This window comes from Myripristis murdjan, chromosome 1, assembly GCF_902150065.1.
Source record: "Myripristis murdjan chromosome 1, fMyrMur1.1, whole genome shotgun sequence".
Classification (NCBI taxonomy): Eukaryota; Metazoa; Chordata; class Actinopteri; order Holocentriformes; family Holocentridae; genus Myripristis; species Myripristis murdjan.
In genome coordinates this window covers 17,958,192-17,980,424 of record NC_043980.1, presented here as the reverse complement: position 1 = coordinate 17,980,424, position 22,233 = coordinate 17,958,192, and the positions used below count along the sequence as shown (strand labels likewise).

Sequence of the window (22,233 nt, the reverse complement as noted above, 5' to 3'; positions counted from 1 at the left end):
TTTTAAAAGATTACCCTCTGGAGTTCAAGAAGCAAATGCACAGGTATTTGGCCTTTTAGCCAAATGGTACTCATCCAACACAAGGCCACGAGCAGGCAGTTATTATACCAAGCAAGTGCTATCCCTGCTGACGCTAATCTTTTCTGCATACAACATTAAAGAATAATTGACTGAAAGCTGGGCGTTTAGCCAGCATATGTTGTCTATTGGCACTCGAGAATATTTGTTGAAAAAATCTGTGTGGAAAGTTGTCAGACAGTGTCTGGTGCCCAAAGGTTAAGATCTATCATTCAACAAAATGGTCCTCACTGACAGTCGTAAATCAACTTCAGCTATTAGGACAACCACAAATAAAGCAATGTAACAAGAATGAGTAAAACCAAGTAATCCTGTTACACAAAGGAGACCAAACTTACACAGCAACGTCTGTGTGGTGTAAATGTCATGTGGAGCCGGAGTTAAAGATGCTTTTGCAATGGGGACGTGAAAAGGTTGATAATCAACACAAATACAAGTCCTCTCATATGTCAGACTTCAGCGTGAACAAATCACCGCTTAGAAAAAAAAAATACTTCATGACATCTAAACCATCTAAACTAAACATCAAGGCTGATAAACAAAGGAAATTTCACACAATAAATGCAGACAAGTTTGGACATGCAAATGGTGGCTGTCTGAATGATATATATTACTACCTCTCTCTCTCTCTTTAGCATTCTCCCCTTCTCTCCACACACACACACACACACACACACACACACACACACACACACACACATACACATACAAAATATAGAAGCTGGCAAAATATGCAGGCTGTCATTGCCTGGGGCTGCTGGAGCGCTGTGTGGTGACTTAAATGTCATGATGAGCAGTGTGTGCCAGCCTAGAATGGCTTAATGACACTCACACATTTCACTGGCCCAACAGTGATGAGGCTAAACTGGAGCCACTGATAAGCAGACAGAAATCCTCTCCAGTGGCGTGTGTGTGTGTGTGTGTGTGTGTGTGTGTGTGTGTGTGTGTGCATGTGTCTTTTCACTAATGCTCGTGGTGCCAAAAAAGCCCCATCAGTTTACATTTTGAACTGGTAACAACAGTTGCGTACAACTTGGATAAAGCCTGACGACAGGGCTAATGATTCATTTAATGGCTCTTTGCATTGCTTGTTTGTGACTGTGCGGAGAATTTAAAATATCAAAGCCTGTGGTTTGCATACTCTGTAGTGTTTAAGCAATAGAGAATGCATGTTGTATGCGCGTGTCTGCAGAGAAAAGCACACAGTAGAAGCTGGCAATATTCTCCAGGGCAATTCTAAAACAAACAAACAAAAAAAAAAACACATTTCATCTGCCAAGTATGCAGTCAGACAATGAGTAGAAGAGTATAATTGAGGCCGTGATCTGGGAAGATGCTGACATCAAATATCTCCTCAGAGCACAAGTGCACGGAGATACACACCTCTCTCTACACAGAGCAGGTTTTCAAAGGGATGAAACCTCCGAGCTTTTCATATATATATATTTCCTGTCCTAATTCTGGCCACACAGCAGTTACCAATATTGCTCCAAAGTGAATATGTTTTCTCGGGCAGAGCAGAAAAAAGCCGACTCTTTTTAATGAAAATTCGTTTCTATTTATGCTGACAAAAGAAAAAAAAATTATTCTTGGTGGTTCAGTCATATACTTGGATAGCTGAACTGCAGCTGTGTAAATTTAATGATGGCTGAGCAATGCATGAGCAACTTCCAGTGCACTGAAGTTTGATGATTCAAAATGCCTCTAGACGAAATATGAGGTCATGGTTTATTGCATTGTGCTCAGTCATTCATTAAATGACCATTAACTTTTGATTTGATTGATTACATCCAAAATATTGCCTAATGTTCTTGAAAATGGGCAAAAAATATGCAATACACCTGAAATACAGAAGTATCGAAGTACACAGAGGCATTATTAACTATGTTGTGATTATTTTTAATTGTAGTAAGAAGTTTCTTATACATCTGTAACATTTTTGTCTGACACTTTTATGAATGAGAATAAAAATTAGATGATTAGTCTTAATTAGGAATTAATTTCAGCTTTGTTGTTCTGGAAAACACTTTACAATGACTATCACATATAAATGGTGATTATATATTTATTTTATATTTATTAATGGTCACTGAGTCGTTTACCATTAGTTCAAGACTGAGGTTAGTTTTTATACATGATTATCAAACGATTTGTAAAACCTAAACACTATTTGGACTCTTTTTAAACTTATAAAGCTGCAACTCAGGTTTACAATATTAGTTAACTTTATTATTATTTATTTTGCTATGCTTTTTTTTTTTTTTTTTTTGTGACAGCGACAGTGGAGAGAGACAGGAAAGGCAGGAGAGAGAGAAAGAGGAGATGATGTGCAGCCAAAAGGCCCAGGCTGGATTCAAACTCAGGCTGCTGAGATTAAGGACCCAGCCTTGATACAAGGCGCGTGCCGCACCAGGTGAGCCGCCAGGGCACGCCAATATTAGTAAATTTTTAATTGGTAGCATTGTTCAGCATAAATCATCGCTGAGCCCTAATAAAGCTGTATCTGATGTTCACAATGCTGAGTAAAGGGCTGACAAATGAAATGCATGGCCCCCTTTTATAATGTAGAATCTGATGATCTGAAAATGTCAAAAGGCTGAGAGATAAGGCTGAGAGGTAAGATTGTGAGTCAATGACAATGAAAAATAAGAAACTGTTACATGTGCGCTGTCCGGTTATTTAGATATTTTAGATTTTTTTATAATATCTATTGAGATTTTTTACAATATGTATTGACTATTACTGCACTCAAGATTATGTGCAAATTTTTCTGGAATTATTATTATTATGTTTTCACTGTGAAGTTGCAAGTCACAGCCCACACATCCAATTCCTCAACTCACCTGTAGTGAAAAGGATGTTCCACCTTCACCTCGTTAACAAGCTGACATTAATTAGACTAAGGCTGTATGATATGGGAGCAATAATGCGATTTTAGTGGGACTGATCATTTTTGCATCATAATTCTCATTTCAGCTAGAAAAAAATAGTAAAAAAAAAGGATGATGTGATTTTTGCTGAGGCCTGCACCAAACCATCTTATTTTTCTTTCTTTTTTTTTTTTTTTTAACGTTTGGAGAATATGATTTGTACGCCAGACAATCTCTGTAGTCCCGCAATACTTCATTTATAATGGCATACTGTCACATTTAATCTTTACCAAAAAATTGCAGCCGCTGCAATTTGGATATTACACATATCCATATTGCAATTTTGATACGATTTTGATTAATTGTGCAGCCCTAGTACAGACGCAACATTGCTCAGATGTGTTAGTGATCAGTGCCTAGTCTGCTTAGCACAGAAGTTAACTATGTCTGTTCAGCTCTTCTGGTACTCTTAGAAGCACATTCAGGTGGCCACAGAGCTAAAGGCCTCCACTACAGCTGCCTACTCTGTTTGGAGGGAAGTAGCCAGTGGCTCCTCATTCGCTAGCATTCACCAGATGGTAGCGGGTACAAATTACCACATGAATGACATCTTCACATTTATTTAAATGCAAAGGAGGAATTCGAGACAGAGTGAGCCCATCTGACTGGATAAACTACTTGGAGAAATTTGTGACTACATAAACATGAAATACAAGCGAAGAATGTGAATATCACTAAATCTAGTGATGAAGTCATGTTAGCAGCGGTGGCAGAGTGTGTGTGTGTGGCAAACTTTGAACCACAGCTCATTACGTCTCTTACATAGATACTGACCTGGCACCCAAACTATATCCTACCCACAATGTAACTGAAAAAAAAAAAACAAGCTATTGAGTCCATCATTAGATTAGATATTAACACAAACTCTCCGCCCCAGCAGCTGCAAAGCAACCATAAGTCATCAATCAACTAACTTAATCATTTCCAAATACTGTAAGTAGCTGTAAGCATACAAACAATCTATTTGTGGGTATACAAGTATTCGCAAGCCTAAGATGTTTAGCCTGGGCAACAAATGAGAACCAAATTGTTAACCAGGGCAACCAGAAATCACTGATTTAATTTCTTAACTTACACCATAACACAGAAACATAGAAATGATGAATTGGTTTTGTATTGTGTAATTAATTCCTCACTGAGCAATGTGCACTATAACATTCACTGTTTATTAGTGAATTATTCGGAAATGAAGGAGGAAATAAGTTGTTAACCCATTCAAAATGAATAAACAGTAAAAGAAAAATGTATTAATTCTCCATTTTTATTTTTGTCTCTGCTTGTTGTGAAGTGTTTCCAATTCCTGTTGTGTGGGCTTGAATTAAAATATCACCTTACCACGCTTCCCTGAGTAACGAGCACAAATCAATTTCAAGGTAAATACTTCTGGCCTCCTCATAGCTGGATTATGCTCTGGAGCTATACACATGGTTTTGTGTGTGTGTGCGTGTGTGTGTGTGTGTGTATGTATGCGCGCGCGTGTGGCAAGCAGTCACTCCAGTGATGAGACTGACATTTCACCACTGTGCTCGCTCCTGTCCGTATGTTTTCTGAGTGCAGATGGATGTGGCCATGGATCAATGCCACCGCCCATACAAATGAGCCTCAGCTCAGGACACTGAATGAGAAAGATTACAGCAATCACTTGTGCACACAGAAGATAGGGCTGACAAGAGTGTTTGTGAGGTATCTGGACATGAGGCGTTCAGGTGTGAAAGGCAAACAGCGCTGCAGCACAAAAACAAAGACAAAAAGCTTATCTGAAAGACAGCATCACATCAGTGAATACCCCTCAAGAACCCGGTATTATGGTGAGATACTTTTGGATGGGAGCATGATGTATTTGAAAAGAACACGCATTTTAAAGCAAATCAATTTTCATCCCCTTTGGGAATTGAAGACCGTGGTGGACGTGCATCAAGCATTAAACTGTATCCATTTGATTACTGTGGAGCCCATTCCAACATAAAAAATCAATACAGCTTCACAGGCCGACTGAAGTCAAAGACACTCAGCTGAGCAACAATCAGGTCTTAATTAGTGAACAGGACTGGTGTGGGGTAATGGGCACTGAATCACGGCACATACAAATCAGAGAGTGACTGAGCCAGTGTAAATGAGTAGCAGAGGCATGGTAATGTAATGTGGTCACGGCAGGGGCCTTCCCTGTCCATGTGAAATAGCCAGTAGGCTTAAATTACAGTCTTTATTTATTCCCTCTAGCCAAACATAAATTAAGAACAAGCCAATAAAATTGACTGTTTGGCTACCGGCAAAGCAGCGTAAACCAAAGTTAGTCGAATTTTTGTTTTTTGGTTCATGAAACTAGAAACAGAAAGTAGCAGCAGACTGCTTTCTTCATTTTCTCTTTTCATTTATGGATATTCAGGATTTTTTTTTGTTTGTTTTGTTTGTTTGTTTGTTTTTTGCCTCTAGGTTAACAATATGAAAACAGAAATTCTGATCACTGGGCCAGGATGGCTTTACAGACAGAGTTCTTTAAACACTAATTATGCCCCTAATGATCCAGATGTTCAAGGAAGATTTTAGAGAAGGAAAACTGACTCCCTCTTTATCACAAGCCATTGCCCAAATGTGTTTTTCTGCAAAGTCAGGCTATCAGGTGCAACACACAAAGAAGTCAGCAACCTCCTGGTTACACCAATTGGACACAATGGATATCAAAATCAGTTTCAGTCCATGGCCCATTTGAGTTGAGCATAAAATTGAGGTATAAAAACAAGCCAATATTAGTTTGCGTTTTTGTGTTGGATTCATAAATGAATAACAAAATAACAAATCTTTCTTTTCATTTCCCAATTTTGGATTCCCAATTGAATGTGAAAAGAACATGATATACAGATTAGTGTGCTACCACTCTCTGTTTTTAGTTTCAAAAATCAAAAATCCAGCCAAATTTGGTTTGTGTTCTCTGTTGTGGACAAACAAAAATTCATTTCAGCTGTTATTCATTCTCCAAATTTATGCAGCAGAATCACAAATCAAATGAGGTACACCGGATGAAAATGTGAAATCATGAGAGATGTCCGCTGTCTTTCCCCGTTTCTGTTTTCAAAAAATGCAAAATGTAAATAAGGCTGATTTTGGTTTATTTGGCTGTGCTGACAGCCTAAAGAAAATCTATTTAGTCAGTCTGGGTCATTTCTCATTTTCCACTGTCTGGCAGCAGAATCAAAAATCAAATGGCCAAAGCATACAAGGATCCTCCATGCTGAGAATTAGTGGGAGCTAGAAGTCAAGGATTCACACCGCTGCACCCACTGTGATTGAAATCTCTGTTTTATCTAGACTTTGTACGTGAGTGAAGCAGCTTATGCCCTCTAGGTCTAGGTCTCAGGTACCCTGGTGACCTTGCAATAACAATATCCTCCAATGCATAACCACTGATCAAAAGACGCAGAACAAGACACAAAGTAATGAATAGCAATATCTGAAAACAAACAGTGCAATCTATTTTAGTATTTTAGTATTTGGTCACTGTACATACCAAGTCTGTCTTGGGCATGTCCTGGTAGTCAGAGGAGTAGTACGTTGCAGTTTTCCCATAGCCATTGTCACCAGCGGCCTTTGGTGGCTGGGCGTGTTGGCGGTACGTAGCACTCTTTGGCGTCCAGCAGAAGAGGTTGATAGATTCACGGACACACTTCTCAATGTCAATCTCTGGGTAACAAGAGGGCGAAGACAATAAAACATGCAATAAGCATGAATAATACAGCTTATTTTTGTCATAAACAGTAAACAAGAATAAGTTGCCAAATTTGAGTCAGTGACTCACAATTTAACAACAGGACAGAACTTTTTCAGAATATTTAAACATGTAAGCTAGTAAAGTTGCAAATCCTACTGATGGGATTTAAACTTCTAATACTTCATGATATGACTTCATGATATGGCTCTCTGTAGTTATCACCAAGGGAACATATGGAAATTAACTGCCTTGGCTGAAGACTGCTCCTTTCTAGATCAGAAAACCGTGTCACATAGGAGTCAATACATCGACTCACTTATTTCTCTATTTTTAAATGACAGAAATCGTATGACCTGATGTCCTAAAGAGGGAATCTATGGAAATGTAAGATACACTTGAATAGAAATAATTCTGTTCTGTATCTCCAAGATAAGCTGCATTTCCATTTAGCAAATTACTTAATTCTCCTGTGAAAAAATAGTTTTTAATAAAGGAGGGTGCTGTATGAATAAGTGAATGAATGACAGAGAAAGAGAATAACAAATGAGATACGACACGGTTGGGGGGGGTTAAGAAGTAAACATATCAGCTCACTCGATTCCTGCCAATTACAGCAGTTTGACCTTGGGATTCTGTTGTCAAGAATAATCTCAAATAGTGGCCCAGCACCTTGAGTGAGTGCCAGTGGCTCTTCCAGCTAATGAGTATAAAGTGCTATAGCAGAGACCCCCCTCATTTGAACTTTTGTCCCAAAAGAAGTTCATAGTAAAAAGTAAAACTTCTTGCTCTTTTCCTCCTAATGCCTCTGGCAGCATCCCTCCTTCTCCTGCTTCTCACGTCAAGTATAGAGAGGATTAGGGAAAGGGGACTCACTGGATTAGCCGAGGATTTGGATAAATTAGGAATTCTCTCCTCCACACTTTCACACTCTGAGCCCTTCTCTTTCACTTCCCCTTTTCATGGATAATAAGTAAGTCTGGCTAATGAGAACTCCTTGGCATGACCTGCACCTGGCCCAGGCTCAAATGAAATTATACAAAAAGATGTATCTTCGTCTCCCTCTGTCCCACAGTGGTGTCAAGGTTAGGGGGTTAGCTGTTCTCATGGGTGAGGACCTCACAGACTTAGTTACAGGGTTCATTCCAGTGAGGAAACCAACTGGCGGCTTGAGATTCCTCACCGACAGGCTTGCAGACAGTTCAGGGAAACACATTTTCCCTCCCTTGGGCAATGAATGCTGCATGCAATCACTCTTGCTAAAAAGAGGCAGAAATGAAGGAGAGGAGACTGATAGCAGTTTTAACAAGCCCTGGGCTCAGCCGGGCCTTCGAGGCCAGACAATTCTGTTTAGGTGCAATGTCTTTTTTTTTCTTTTTCTTTTTTTGGTCAGGCACAATAAGATTTGGTGATCATGTATAGAAAGTTAAATGCGGGCTGTAATTTGTTGATATAAAATGACCACTGGAGAAACATTAGTAAATGCTTGGATAATAGCAAAGACCTTTGTGGAAAAGTGCTGTCCAAAAGAGGACAGGACTAAAAATAAATTAGAATAGAGAATTCATTATCAAAGTCTGAGGAAACAGTGACAATTTTCTGGGTCGTGATAAAAGAAAAAATAGTCCCCTAATAGAGTAGCAAGCGCACCATATTAGGAAAATTGCTTTTGATTATCAGCCTGCAGAGTGGAGTGGACCAGCCCTTGGTACTTTCAACAATTACAGCTCCCTTCTGCCTTTCTCCTTAGCTCCATTCCATTTCATAGCACTTTTCTTGTTTCACTGAGAGGTCTACCGTCAGATCAATACTGTCAGTACAATATGACTCTGCCCCCTGTCTTCTTGTTGCTTGTAATGGTAGTGATATAGTAATTGAAGCTTATTCTGCTGAAGCACTCATTTTAAGTCAGTGTAAACATGACATCTAAATGCCTGAAATGTAAAATGTAAACCTGTCATGCTGAGTAATGAATGCTTCCAAGTAAAGTCTTATGTTCAAACAGCAGGTTACAAAGCCATGCACTTACAGCACTAAAGCCCTCAACATCAATACTCCACCTCTGCTTCTGCTGGTGTTCTCTGGTGCTCCTGTGCGCCATGTTGCCGCGAGCAGTTTCAGCAGCACATGGTTGTTTTTCTCCGAACTAAACGTCTATAACTAGAGCTCATCAGTTCCGTCCCGGGCTCTGCTCATTGAGACGGATGCTAATGTCCCGTGAAGGCAAATGCCGCTGCATCATCAGTAAACACACTGCTCCTGTCAGCCAGACAGCCTCTCCAGTCCATTGTGAATCACTGAAGTCTCCCAACAAGGGAAAGTTATAGATTACCTAAGGCTACAAGACTGAGCAAATGGGAATCACAAAATGAGATAAATTGTGAACAAATGGCAGGTTGAGATGTATTACTAGCTCCAAGGCAAAATGTTGCGGCACAGGTCTTACCTGTTTCACACTTAACTTTACTAGAGACTGTGATATACTGAGTGTGATATCGCTCACTAAACTTAACTGAACTTCTTTAAAGGATCTTTTCTTAAATCATGACAATGCCCTTATGGAGACGTACAGTTTTGCTGTAATATTTCTATGAAAAAGCAACCATAGGATTACAACAGTTTCTTTTGGTGAGGGACATTTACAGAACCATTAAAAGTGCATGACCAAGCAGTCTCCATCACTCCCTCTAAATCTGGACCTCTTCCCCTCCTTTTCTGGAAGACTAGTGACTATAGACTCCCAGGTCTTATGTGTAATAGCCTTGTCAATGAGAATTATTGTCACTGGCCCAAAGGAGGGAAAGTGAAGAGCACGTCTGAGGCATTTAAGAGCCTCTGTCTTGTAACTTTATCTTGACCGTTAACTTTTATTCCGCGAGTTGCAGACAGGAATAGAAAGAAGGCCAACACACAAGTACATGTCGAACCTGCTCATCTGTCTTTCAAAGTTCATCCACCCTTTGAAAACAGCATTAATATGTAAATGGATTAGCATCTGTGGTCAATACAAATAGATTAGGTGAATGTATATAATGCGGGTCAAATCATTATCTTTTGCTTTACTTTACTACTCCTAAAGCAGCTATCGCCACTGAATACAGGCTTATGTAATGCACAGGCTACAATAGACAAAACATCTGCAATGAATGGCATGAATTGGAAATTGATGTGTACCAACTGAAGCACATTTTAATGGTGGCGAAAATGCACGATAGAGCCTAGTTTAGAATGATAACTGGATGTTAGGTGATAATAAATTCAAAGCTCGCCATTGCCAAAGGGAAAGGAAAGTGCACACATGCTGGCAGAATGAAATATTAAATTCTTTCTTAGGGGGATTTGGCAGATGACGACAGCATGCACATTAAAAACAGCTTTGTATGCATTTGTGTGAATGTTTGTGAAAGCACGTGCTTGGTTTCTCTTCCCATGTGTCTCTGGCAGCTGGCTATATAAGGGCGTTTTTTTTGTTTTCTTCCTTGTTCTATAATGCTCCGCCAGCATCAGGATATGGGTTTTCCAGCACATATGGAGTTTTGTAGTCACAAGCATGTAGCGCATGTGGAGCCTATACTGAAACAAATGAATGTAAGTCTCAGTTGCATGAGGATATTCATTCTGCATGCCTGACACTGGGGAGGAGCAGGTGCAGGCCACAAATCACTGAATATGTACCATAACTCACATTTTGTGCATGTGTGTGAGTGTGTGTGAGAGTGAGAGTGTGAGAGAGAGGGAATGCTTATAAAAAACATGAATATGTGCAGGCAGAGCATATACAGACAGACCAGAAAAGTGCAGGCATACCCTAACATGCACTGTTGAAAATCAAATAGCACTGTTTGTATGTGACCGGACTTGTATTGACTTGTAAGTCCAAGTAAATGTTACGCCATGAAAAAGAGATCCTGCTAAATATATTTGCTATTCAATTGTAACTAGGGAAACACCCAAAGTGTACTTATTGAGCCTGTGATGTGCAGCACTAGGACCAAGTCTTTTCTGGTGTCATTTATCGGTGGTGCTAAATATTGTACTCTATAATGTTGTATTGTTTTATATCCAGCAGTCCTCTGTCAGAAACTAATATTGAAGTGGACCGGAGGATGGCTGAGAGCCGAAGTGCAATACTTTCCCTGGGCCGTGTACTTTGCAGTTTTAAAGAGACCTCTTATCATAAATTGGAGGACACACAGCTTTATCTCTCATTCAGGTCCAATGATTTTAGTAAGACTGCCTAAGCGCTACTGAAGACTTTTCTCCAATTGAAATGTGACAGGAAAAAAATCTTTTCATATTTCCAGGCAGCAAGCAGCTTCCAACAGTGTATCGCTCTGCTGGTTTCATTTGTTAAGCCCATCTCTAAAAATCTCGGTATTATCTCTGACCCCTGTTTGAACTTACGAGCACCATGTCAAAATACTAGCACAGTCATGCCTCATCCAAATGAGAAACACTGCCAAGGTCAAACTGGCTCAGCAATCTCAAGATTTTGAAAATGTACCCATGCTTTTATTAGCCCAAACCTTGACCACTGTAATGCCCTGTTCACTTCAGCCAATCTGCGCAATCCCATCTCCAGCTAGCTTTGAATTTGATGCATAATAACTAGACAAATATTCCACATCACCCTGATACTGGCCCTGATTTTAGCATCACTCTGTTAACTTACAAGATATTGCACAGTCAAGCTCTCATTCACTGAGCAGCTACAGCCATGTGGTATAACTCTTCTGCACAATCTGTTTTATCTGTTTTCATTTACTGTTGCGATGCACTTTGCAACCTAGTTTTTCTATGTTTCCAATTATTTAAAGCATTGTGGAATTCAATGTTTTGAAAGGTGCTACATAAGTTAAGGTTTACTTTCTTACTTGCTATCATTATTAAGTAAATAAGCCCCCTTTGAGGCCACCCCACAGGATAGAAACCATTCCTAATATAGTTTAGAGTGAGAGCCAGATACTACACTGTAAGTATCCAGGTATACACAAGCTCCGATAATGAGGCTGGCAGCAGTATACAGAAAGGAGCTGGCAGTGGCAGCCACACTCAGGGATCCTTGCCAAAGAAGTTGACTACAGCTTGAGGCCAACATATTTTTCCTTTATAAGGAGAACTGGCTCTCCTTTTCCCCTCTGCCTCAATCACATGAATCTGCTGGACTTGGTCAGTAAAACAAAGTGAAGTATGGCAACACTGAACTGAGGCAGAAGTACCAGCCTAACATTATAGAGTGCCCCTGCATCCCTGTTGGAGAAATCATCCCCGTCTCTGTGTCTTTTTTTTTTTTTTTTTTTTTTTTTTCAAACCCAATGTCATTCTGCCTTTCAGCTAGAAAAAAAGTGCTAAACAGCATTTGGAGATAGAGTTATAAAGGAAACTGATTGAGCTATCCCCCAGGCAAGAGGTACATTTTGAAGACATACATTATGAATGCTGCTCTCGGTTTCTGTGTCACTGATACTTTGCTGAAGTAATCGCTTTGTGAGAAGGAGCAGGAGCAGCAAAGTGGGCATGTATTAAGAGAGACTGTTAAACAAACTTCACTCCGCGTGGCATATACTGTACTGCAGACAAAAGGAGAAACCCCCCCTAAGGCAATGTGTCTATGTTTACACAGACACCATGTTTAAAAAACGCTTGACTTCGAGTTAGTTTGTCAATAGTGCTTATCAAATACTTCCATCCAACAGCTACTAAGTATGTAAGGCTATCGGTCTTAGAGTAAACCACAGAGTGCCTTCTTAAAATGCCACCCCTTCAGTATCCCATTGACGAGGAGACTGATGCTAGGCAAAAAAGCTCCTCTCACTGGTAATGCACTAAAACCTAAAAGGGATTTAACAACTATTCTGCTGAGCTAAGAGACTACACCCAAGTATCCCTGACATTTCCTTTTTTTTTTTTTTTTTTTTTTTTGTATCACAGTGACTTGCGGTTGATGTGCTGAAGTGAAAAGCCAAATGATCTGTAATTCAAGGTCTGCTTAATTATTTGTAATTAGTGAGAAAAAAGAGAGTAACATGAAAGACAGATGTAGGTTTATTGCTTGTTGTTTGCGTTTTTCTAAATCTGCCTGTACTCTTTCCCACCAGCACTACCATCACGCTTTCACTCTGCGTTAGCACAGGTTTTCATACAAATCTCCCATAGTATTTTAGTATGAGCAAAGAAGGTATTTGCTTGAGGCGGTGTGGAAGCCTCACATTCCCATGGCAACCATTAGCTGTCTTTTGTTGTGGCTGTCTCTACTACGTGCTTCCATAGTCCTACCACTGTAGCTCAGAGTTTGTAGACTAGTGCCACTTGGTCGCTCTGAATCCTGTTTAATAATACCAAAGAATCCAACAGCACCAACATCCACTGTGAATACTTTTGTGGAGATGGCGAGTGGTTGAAATGCTGTTAAATCATGGAGACTGGGAGGTGGGATTTCAGAGGCAGGCAGTTTTTTTTTAAGAGCTCAGTGGTTGCTCCTTTCCAAACAATCTTCCTCTGACTGCATGACAGATGCAGAGCACAGCGTGGCGTGTCTGGAGCACATCAAGGAGGGGTTTTGTCTATGTAGGAGTATAGAGATTCCTGCTATTGGGGTTATCATTAACTCAGAGACATCAGCACACATTAGTCTGTTGAAGAAGAAAACACAGCTTTGTACAAAGGAGAGCCGCTGATTCAAGTGGACAGCACTCCATTCAGACATGGAGAAGATGGTACATTAACACGACTTACCAAATGAGTTGCAGAGATATTGGGGCTTAACACAAGAAGAAAACAAAACAGAATACAGCAGATGCTGTTAGGCAGGCTTATAGTTTAGGTTACATTTCTTGTCAACTTGAGGTATACGAAGCCAAGTAAATAAATGTGGAATATAAATGAAAGGAGTAATAAAGAGAAGAGATATTATTTACGGATGTACGTGTCAGCTCCTGTTCTCACCTGGCAGGTCAGAGAAAAGCAGGATGCACTCATTGAAGCCATTAGCCAGGAGGCGATCCCTGAGCTGCTGCAGTATGGCCACGCCGATACAGAATGGGAACGAGGAGTTGCCCAGCAGGAGTGTGTCCCACAGGTGAAAGATCTTGTGCAATGGGAACACATCTGTATGGCAGGTACAGAAATAAACAAACAAAGTGAAGGTTTTGCAAAATCACTGAGTCCAAGTGTCTGAAAACAGCAATCCCTGGAGGGATACACAATAGGATCTGGTACGCAGGACAATAGCATACAACATGCACACAGTGAGAAATGGGGAACCAGTTTGCATTTAATGAGTTTAATTTGCATGAGCATAGCACATTTACTTAACACGGCTCTATGACTTTAAAATAGGGAGCTCATTGAGCAGAACTGTGCATTGGCAGAGGTAGCCTAGAGGGATATTTGAGGTGGGGGCGCAGCTGGGAAAATGTTTTTTTGTGTGGGTGTTGTTATGGAAAAATGACAGAGACATAAGAGGAACATCAGGGGGCTGAGGAGCTTTGGAGCAGGGAACCTAATGCACTGCACAGGTTATTTCAAGCCAAATAAAACCACATCCTGAGAGATGTATCCCACTACGCTTATTATTTCAGTCGTATCATTTTAAGCATTCTAAATTTTAACGTTTCCTCCAGGTTAAGATTTATGTGTGAAAACTGTTCTGCGCTCGTTTATGTCATCACAGGTTGTGTAGAGGTGGATGCTCGGCAGCAGACCTGTGTGGGCAGACTGTGACTTGTGGAGACTGAGAGAGCAGGAAGGAGGAATGCCTCGGAGGGTCTTCAACACATTAGCAGTCAGCTGAGCAGACTGGTGCATATGAGTGACAGGCAGTGTGGGTGTCCATGCATGCATGTGTGTGTGTGTGTGTGCGTGTGTGTGAACACGTGTGCATGCCTGTGTATGTGTGAATGGAAGATGACCCTCCAACCCTATCTCATATTGGATTGGGGACATTAGCAGTCAGAGGGGCACACCTCCTGAATGCTGGACTCACAGACTGCCTCAGAGGGAGGATAGGGGGTAAAAGGGTCACACCTCATGCTCTCTACCCCAGGAGAAGTAAGGAGGAAGTGTGTGTGTGTGCGTGTGTATGTGAACTGAGGAATGGCAAATACCCCATTGTAAATCCCAGGCTTCACATAAATCAATGAATGGAATGTGTCAGTTATCAGTTTGACTACAAATCCCAGTTTGCCCCTCTGGTTTTTAGGGGTCTTCAGACCAGCAACAGCTCAAATGCATTTTTTGTGAATATCATTTTGAGACAGTAAAAGAGGTTATTCGTGATGGGGCTGCACCTGGAACGCTAAACTCCTGGAGGTAGGGAAAACTTAAGAGCAAGTTTTGATTACATATAATTTAATATCTGTGACACTGAACCATGACCCCGGTTAAGATCCTCATATTTCAGAAAATCCAGCTGTGATCTCTTGGAAGGTTAAAGCATAATGCTGCCACCAACTGTCAAACAGCATGCTGAAAAGCAGGCAAAATAAAACCCTCAAGTCAATTTGATACAGCACTGTAGCTGGAGATACTCAAGACACTACCTGAAATTAAACATACTGTATTCTATTTTCACTTACACTTTAAATTCAGCCAGAATAGCTAGAAAACACATATGTGCAGGTAAAATCTGACACAATAAAAGACACAGTGGCTGAGCCCCTCTCCATCAGGGCAAGAATTAATCACCAGAGGGAAAAATGGTTTCAATAAGGCTCCTTGTCCACACCGGAGCTAGTGACCTTTTCAGTCTACCCTGTTATGATACTCTAATTGAAGAAGACTGAATCTTCCCTCTGAAATGTGTGGATTATGCTCACAGCCACATCACATCCATGCATACAAAGAACAGCTACTTACGTGTAAACATAGTCAGGAACCAGGGAATAGCATAAAGCTGTGTGGTGAGAAAAAAAAAGAGAGAAATGAGGGGGGAAATGCATTTATAAGATAACATTTTACTGATACACATATTCATATCAAATGTCAAGTTGAGATAAAAACAAATGTTTAAGGGCTCCAAAATGAATTGCTTTCTCACTGTGGAGGTCTGTCTCTGAGCAAAAGAGGACACTTTGATAAGTCCTACAGCCTCTTAGGGAGAGTGATGGCAATAAAAGCAAACTGCTGAGTTTGGTTATTAGTCAGTAGGGAGAAAGCTAACAATGAAATCTCATTACACCAATCACCTCATCCCTCCTTCCTCTCTCTCCTGCGTCCCTCTTTCACTCTCTCCATTCCACACTCCCCCAGGAGGAAACGCATGAAATTTAAATTAAAGCGCGAAAACACACACTTGCCACAAACACACACAACAGTGCATATAGACACACACACACACACACACACTCACTCACACACCACCATTAACCACCTGTTCCAACACCTGCCATTTGCTGGCCAGTCTCACTGGGGCTCTCTCATATTTAGCAGTGAGGGAGCGTTGCTGGGTGTGGAGGAATATCGGAGCTTATTTCAGCTAGTTAATTGGTAGCTAATCGCGGGGGAGCTGGTGAACGTTCAGTGGACCTCTTCTGTGCCCAGGAGTGATGAGCAGGGGAAGAGCCACTGCACTCCATGCCTCAGCCTCAATTTGAACAACTGTGCAGTAGGAGCAAGAGTCCAGCCAGATTGGATTAGTGCAGGTGTAAATGGCAGGCCCAGGAGAGGAGATGTGGCCAAATTGAAAATGGCCTGAATTAAACCACCAGCTACGTGCAGCCTGACTTGCTGCCTATGGCTTAAGCCATTATTAGAGCAAGCAGAGCCCTTTGCACACCAGAAAATTGTGAAAGATTACTAGTGGGTTTGTGTTTATTTGAAAAGATTTGTCTTTCTATCAAACAACTACTACACTGGATTACTATACAATGTTTTTCCATGCCTATATGGAAAATCACATCCACTTTATACTGTTCTGCCATAGTGTGACATTTGGTCTTTAAGGGCTGACTGGATTCGCTTCTTCAGAAAAATAACAATTCAGAGTACTCTCTTTACCTCATTGAGGAAATATTTATGTTTGTACAGCGTAATTGCCGAATTGTCATCCAAAGACTGTATCATCACAGCTTGCTCCAATATTATCGCAGCCTAACAATGAAAACAGGCATATGCAGCGCCCTTTGAAAGGCAGGTTAACACTCATGCAAAGTATCAAGCCAACATCAGAGGAAAATACTCTTCTTTGAAGAGATTCGGCTATACAACAGAGATTCTAGCTGGATCAAAGAATCACAATAAGACATCTGTTCAAGGTAATGCTCTGTTAAAAAAAAAAAAAAAAAAAAAAGTCACACAGCATGACATAAGGTGCATTTCCACCATGGGAACTTTCCCCAGGGACCAGGAATCTTTTGAGGAACTCACTGCATTTGCACTGCCAGGACCAGAGTCTAAATTAAGTTCCAGGGACATTATTTTACCCTCCCAAAACGTCTAGAGGCTTGGTACTGCTTTGCACTTTAAGAGTGGCGTTTGCAGCACTGAACCTTTCTTTTTGGATGAATACTCACAGCATTTTATATCAACCACTATTTTTCTGCAGCTGCAAACCATTTTGTTTTTTTCATTGTTAGCTGATGTCATACTATTGTTTCCCTAGCCAAAAGCTAACATTAGTTACATGCTAATGCCCACCACTAATGCTACCCTTACATTTTTTTCCCCCAACGTGTTGTTCAGATGAAATGGGCGAGCACACTGAATTGCAGTCTGCAGAGACTAGTGTGTTCACCCGTTTACCCTCATACATCAGCACACTAATTTGCCTAATCTTTGTGGGTCTTTAGACAGCAATGGAAATGCAGACATCATTGGACTGAAAGACCTTTTAAGTTCCTTGAAAAGTAGACCCTAGGACTAAAGGTCCGAGTACTTTGGGTGGAAACGCAGCTCTAGACAGAAACAACTAAAGGTAATCTTCATACAAATATTATATTTTACCAGGAGGTATCGCCTGTAATTGTCTTTCTTCTTATACTATTTTAAGTCTGACAGACAACCAACAAGCACATTTGGTCCTTCATCTGTACCGCTTTACAAAGCGAACTCTATCAGGGCTGGGCAATATGGGCAAATTCAAATATCACAATGTCTTTACCCAAATACATAAATATATTGTGATAATATTGTAAGGATAACTATAAGTGCTTTCAGACGATATTTTTATACACAAGACATTTCTGATAAATAATTGTTAGTAGCCTAATGTGGATATGATGATCAAGCAGGTGGACGCAAATAACAGCTAAAACATTCTATTATGTTTGGAAAATCGCATTTAAAACCAGGAGAGGACAACTCCATATCACTCCATATCACAACATAACAATATCCAAAATCCCAGACGATATCTAGTCCATATCACATTTTCAATATAACACCAAAATACTGCAAAGTGCTACTGCATCATCAGGAACTCTATCTGTATCTGAAAGGACAGAGTTTAAATCCTTGACTCTGTCATGATAAAGACCACACTTTCCTGTTGATAATGTCCCAGAGGCTCGTCCACTGAGGTGACACACATTCATCAGGCCACTAACTCAAACCCTAGAGAGACAGTGGAGGCTTTAACCTTGCCACTGTCAGATCAGAGATGGAGAGAGGAAAGGCAAGGGCAGGAAAAGGTGGGGCAGTGAAAGAGAAATAATGTAGGCCTGGTAGAGGACAATCATTAAAGGTGCCTAGAAGACATTACGTGCTGTATAAATCATAACCGATGGACTATGGGGAGAACTTGGTCCTGGTTCAAAATCCTGCAAAGGAGGATATGGAACAAATAATCTCAATGACAATGTAGGTTATACATGGTAATCCATGGACGACTTCCTTTGCCCCTGACGCTGGGCCAGAATCCAGAATAATTCCCTACTGTCTTTGACTTTGCATCACAGGTGAAAGAGGAGACAAATGTTATCCTAATATGTCCTCCTCTGCTCTTCATTGACAGTTTGTAAGCTGGAGCTCTTTGCCACTTACGTCTGGGATGAAGCCAATCTCATTTAAATGGTTGCTTAACTCTGGGTCATGGAAAGCAATCATTTGGGAGAAGACAGTCAAGTACTCTGAAACAGAGGCAGAAGAGAGAGAAGTTCACACATAAACTTAGTTACTGAGAAACACTTTAGTAGTAAATTAATAACTTATTTGTGGAGATTTGTCAGTCTTGGGCACTTCATGTGTGTAATTTGCTTCCCCAAAACAATAAAAGTATTGGAATACATTAAAAATCAAAGGAGATATGACAACATTAAACATAGTAAGCACAAACACAGTAAACACAGGTAACAGATAACAGATAGTGTTGCAAGTAGACAGCGGATACACTGAGATACCAAGGCAAATAACTTCTGTATTTAACAGCTTTGTGAAATGGAAAGTCCCACAATGTGAAACAGCTCCACAACCATTCTTCACTCTGTGCTCCGACATAAGTCAACAAAAGAGCTCTGACCAGACAGATAAACATTAGCCAGCTCTCTAGGGCATCTAGCAATGGAAAGAAATGATAATAGCCACATTCCCCACAGAGTTCAAGAGGTGTACAGTGTCTCAGTTTATCAGTCAAGTAGAAATCGCATCTGACATTTCTCTGCGGGCTTTTGCCATTTCATTTGTTTCCCTATCTCTAAATGATGTGGCTCAGCTGCAAACCCCATTAAGACAGACTGAAATTAGGTTTCACAGCTCAGGAACAATATGGAGCCAAAATTTAATCAACATTGAGCTGACAGCCTGTTGCGCTTTGCTAGCGGATGTTAATTTGTTTTTGAACTTAGCCGAATGCTGACCATGTTTAATGCTGATTGCTTAACTTGCAATAGTAGATAATTACATTAGCTCAACTCACAAACAGCGCTAGACAGGTATACTGGCATTATGCATAATACTGTACAAGAACTTAGTCAAGAGTGTGCAACTTACATAACAACAGGAAGAATAAAACTTTTCCAAGCAAAACAAAGCATTTGAGAACACATTATTGCATTGTGTTGCATATACATTATAACAGTGTAATATTTTTTTTTCTGGTGAGTGTAGTGAACAGCTGCTCAGCACCTTGGATGACATGAGAGTTGTCCTTCAGGAAGAAGTTGTACAGGTATTTGGGGATGAAGGCCGACATACAGGCGTATGCCAAGGCTGTAGAGGATGACGTAAGACAAAAGGAAACAAAGTGACTCAGTATTCAAGCAGTGACAGCACTGTGCTTTTTCAAAATTCACCCTTTCAAGTTGTATCACTTACCTTCATTGTTGAAATTCAAGTACAGGAATGGGGCACAAAGTGAATCCAATCCTGAAAAAATAACAACCCAAAACAATTAAAACACACATATTTACTTTATCAGCACATTTACACACATTTAATTTTATTTTGGTACGACGCTGGGAATTTAAATTGTATAACATGACTGCCATCTACTGTCCAGCCATTTAAAGTACAACCTCCAAAGGGGAGGAGAGATAAGGAGAGTAAGAAGAACGTAAAGACAACTGAGATAGAGAGACATGACAAAAAGAGGAAGAGGCAGACAGAAGAGGAACTAGCGAGAGAGAGATGGAGAACTGACCCTGCCAGTAGACCAAGTCAGGGTGGGACACCACCCAGGCTTTCAACACACGTCTGAACTTGATGTGGCCCTGGGGAGACGACAGCAGCTCGTCGTACTGATGGCAGCGTGGGATATCCACCTCAATCTGAAACCATGCAGTTGGCAAACCATTAACACTGAACTGACTCCATTTTTTTGTTACCAATAACCAGTTTTGAACACATAAACACTGGATGGATGGTGTACCTGTCGGTCAGTTGGGATCGGAGTGTCCTTGTCAATGCTGTCATATTTGGCCTGAATGTCTCCCTAGGTGCAATATAAATCAGTAAATAAATGAATCAGCTAATTGATTACTTGAACAAGTGTTATTGTATAAGCCTCATCCAATCCTCATTTTACATAGTGCTGAGATATACACAATTATCAGTTTAACTATAAACCGGGATAAAATATCTCAAATGCATTCTTATGCGTTGTTTCATTTTAAGGATCAACCATTACACAGACATCTTAGCTTGTTAGCTAAGCTTTTAATCACCCACCAATATTTTTCCTTCATTTAAATCCAGCGGCCATCACACTGTTTGTAAGCATATTCAAGATGGAGTAACACTGATATATCTTTTCAAGAAGACCCATCTGTGTCTCATATATCAAAATTTGACTTTGACTGTGTTATTATTCTAACAGTACATAACACTGATCATTTGTAGTTTTCAATACAACACATATTGAAATTATTTTAATGTCTTATTTAACATTTTCAGGAGATTTTAACAATACTACTGAAAGCCTTGATTATTTTTAGTCATGATAATTGTATTTTTGAATTTCCCTGGTGTTCCATCTCTCCACGGAGTCGAGTTTCCTTCTCTCCTACCTCAATGCCGAGCAGTGCAGCCCAGGCCAGTCCTCGAATGAGAGGGGGAATGTCCACTCTGGCCTCTTTCCACACAAGGTTCTTCTTGTAAGGATAGGCCTGGAGGCAAAAAGTACGCTGTCCAGATTTAACACTGCAATAACTAATTTGAATGATAACCACAAATGTGTATGTGTCTATGTGTGTGTTGGTATGTGTATGTGTACATTCATCTGTATGGAGCCCAGACCTTGAGAAGCCTGTCAAAGAGGATGATGCGGATGAGCTGGTACTCTGTGTCCCTCTCACGGATGATGAGTGGTAGGGTGACGGTGGCCGACAGTTCATTGCTGCTGTTGGACTGGGGCAGACTTGACTGTCTGAGGGAAGGAGAGGCAACGAGAATATGACTTTACTCAGGTCAAAATGAATGACGAGCTCAAGCGAAAAATAGTGACGGGGGTGGAGAGGAGGAGAGGAGCAAGATTACTTACTCGTCCTCCAGCAGAGGGTAATAGGCTTCTCCTGCCACATCCTTCAGTCTCTGAGAGTGGAGAAAACAGTTCTTTCACAAAAATAACACTCATCCACAATAGAGGGATAAGAAGAAAATTACAGACAAGTGTTCTGTGGAACAGTGTTATGCATAACTTTTGAATTGTTTGTTGTCTTACATTTCTGAGCTGGCAGAGAGACAGTGTCACTGTGGTGTCGTCTAGCAGGAAACTGCGATCCCTGCCCTGGCCAAATGACTCCCCATCCTCCAGAAGAAAACTAAGAGAGAGAGAGAGAGAGAGAGAGAGAGAGAGAGAGAGAGAGAGAGAGAGAGAAAGAGAGAGAGAGAGAGAGAGAGACACTGTTATACTAGACATTGTTATGATACAAAACAAACTATAACAATGTGTTTTAATCTCACCACTTTGAATCTGTTCCTCAGTAATCAAGAATGACATTTAAACAGTTTAATATTTAACACAAACCAAATTACCTTTTTATATCAGGGTCCCTCGGGTTAAAATCACTTGAAATGGAGGTCCATGGCTTAATGAAAGTCAAACTGTTTCCAAAGTTCACTTTAATTTAGTTAATGAAATTCATTCATTTC

The 22,233-nt window shown here is 40.5% G+C and overlaps 1 protein-coding gene across 2 annotated transcripts in view; it reads right to left on the bottom strand.

Annotated features, from left to right (window-relative positions):
* tbck (TBC1 domain containing kinase) overlaps positions 1 to 22,233 on the bottom strand; it is a 50,678-nt gene that overhangs the window by 22,640 nt on the left and 5,805 nt on the right. For both annotated transcript variants that reach the window (XM_030054622.1, XM_030054614.1), the window contains exons 12-23: positions 21,803 to 21,902; positions 21,623 to 21,672; positions 21,379 to 21,508; positions 21,150 to 21,248; positions 20,513 to 20,575; positions 20,285 to 20,411; positions 19,960 to 20,010; positions 19,771 to 19,854; positions 18,691 to 18,776; positions 15,568 to 15,604; positions 13,657 to 13,818; positions 6,514 to 6,686 (exon numbers count right to left, since the gene is read on the bottom strand). In XM_030054622.1, coding sequence (XP_029910482.1) covers positions 6,514 to 6,686; positions 13,657 to 13,818; positions 15,568 to 15,604; positions 18,691 to 18,776; positions 19,771 to 19,854; positions 19,960 to 20,010; positions 20,285 to 20,411; positions 20,513 to 20,575; positions 21,150 to 21,248; positions 21,379 to 21,508; positions 21,623 to 21,672; positions 21,803 to 21,902 — 1,162 coding nt within the window. The remainder of the gene's footprint in view (positions 1 to 6,513; positions 6,687 to 13,656; positions 13,819 to 15,567; positions 15,605 to 18,690; positions 18,777 to 19,770; positions 19,855 to 19,959; positions 20,011 to 20,284; positions 20,412 to 20,512; positions 20,576 to 21,149; positions 21,249 to 21,378; positions 21,509 to 21,622; positions 21,673 to 21,802; positions 21,903 to 22,233) is intronic.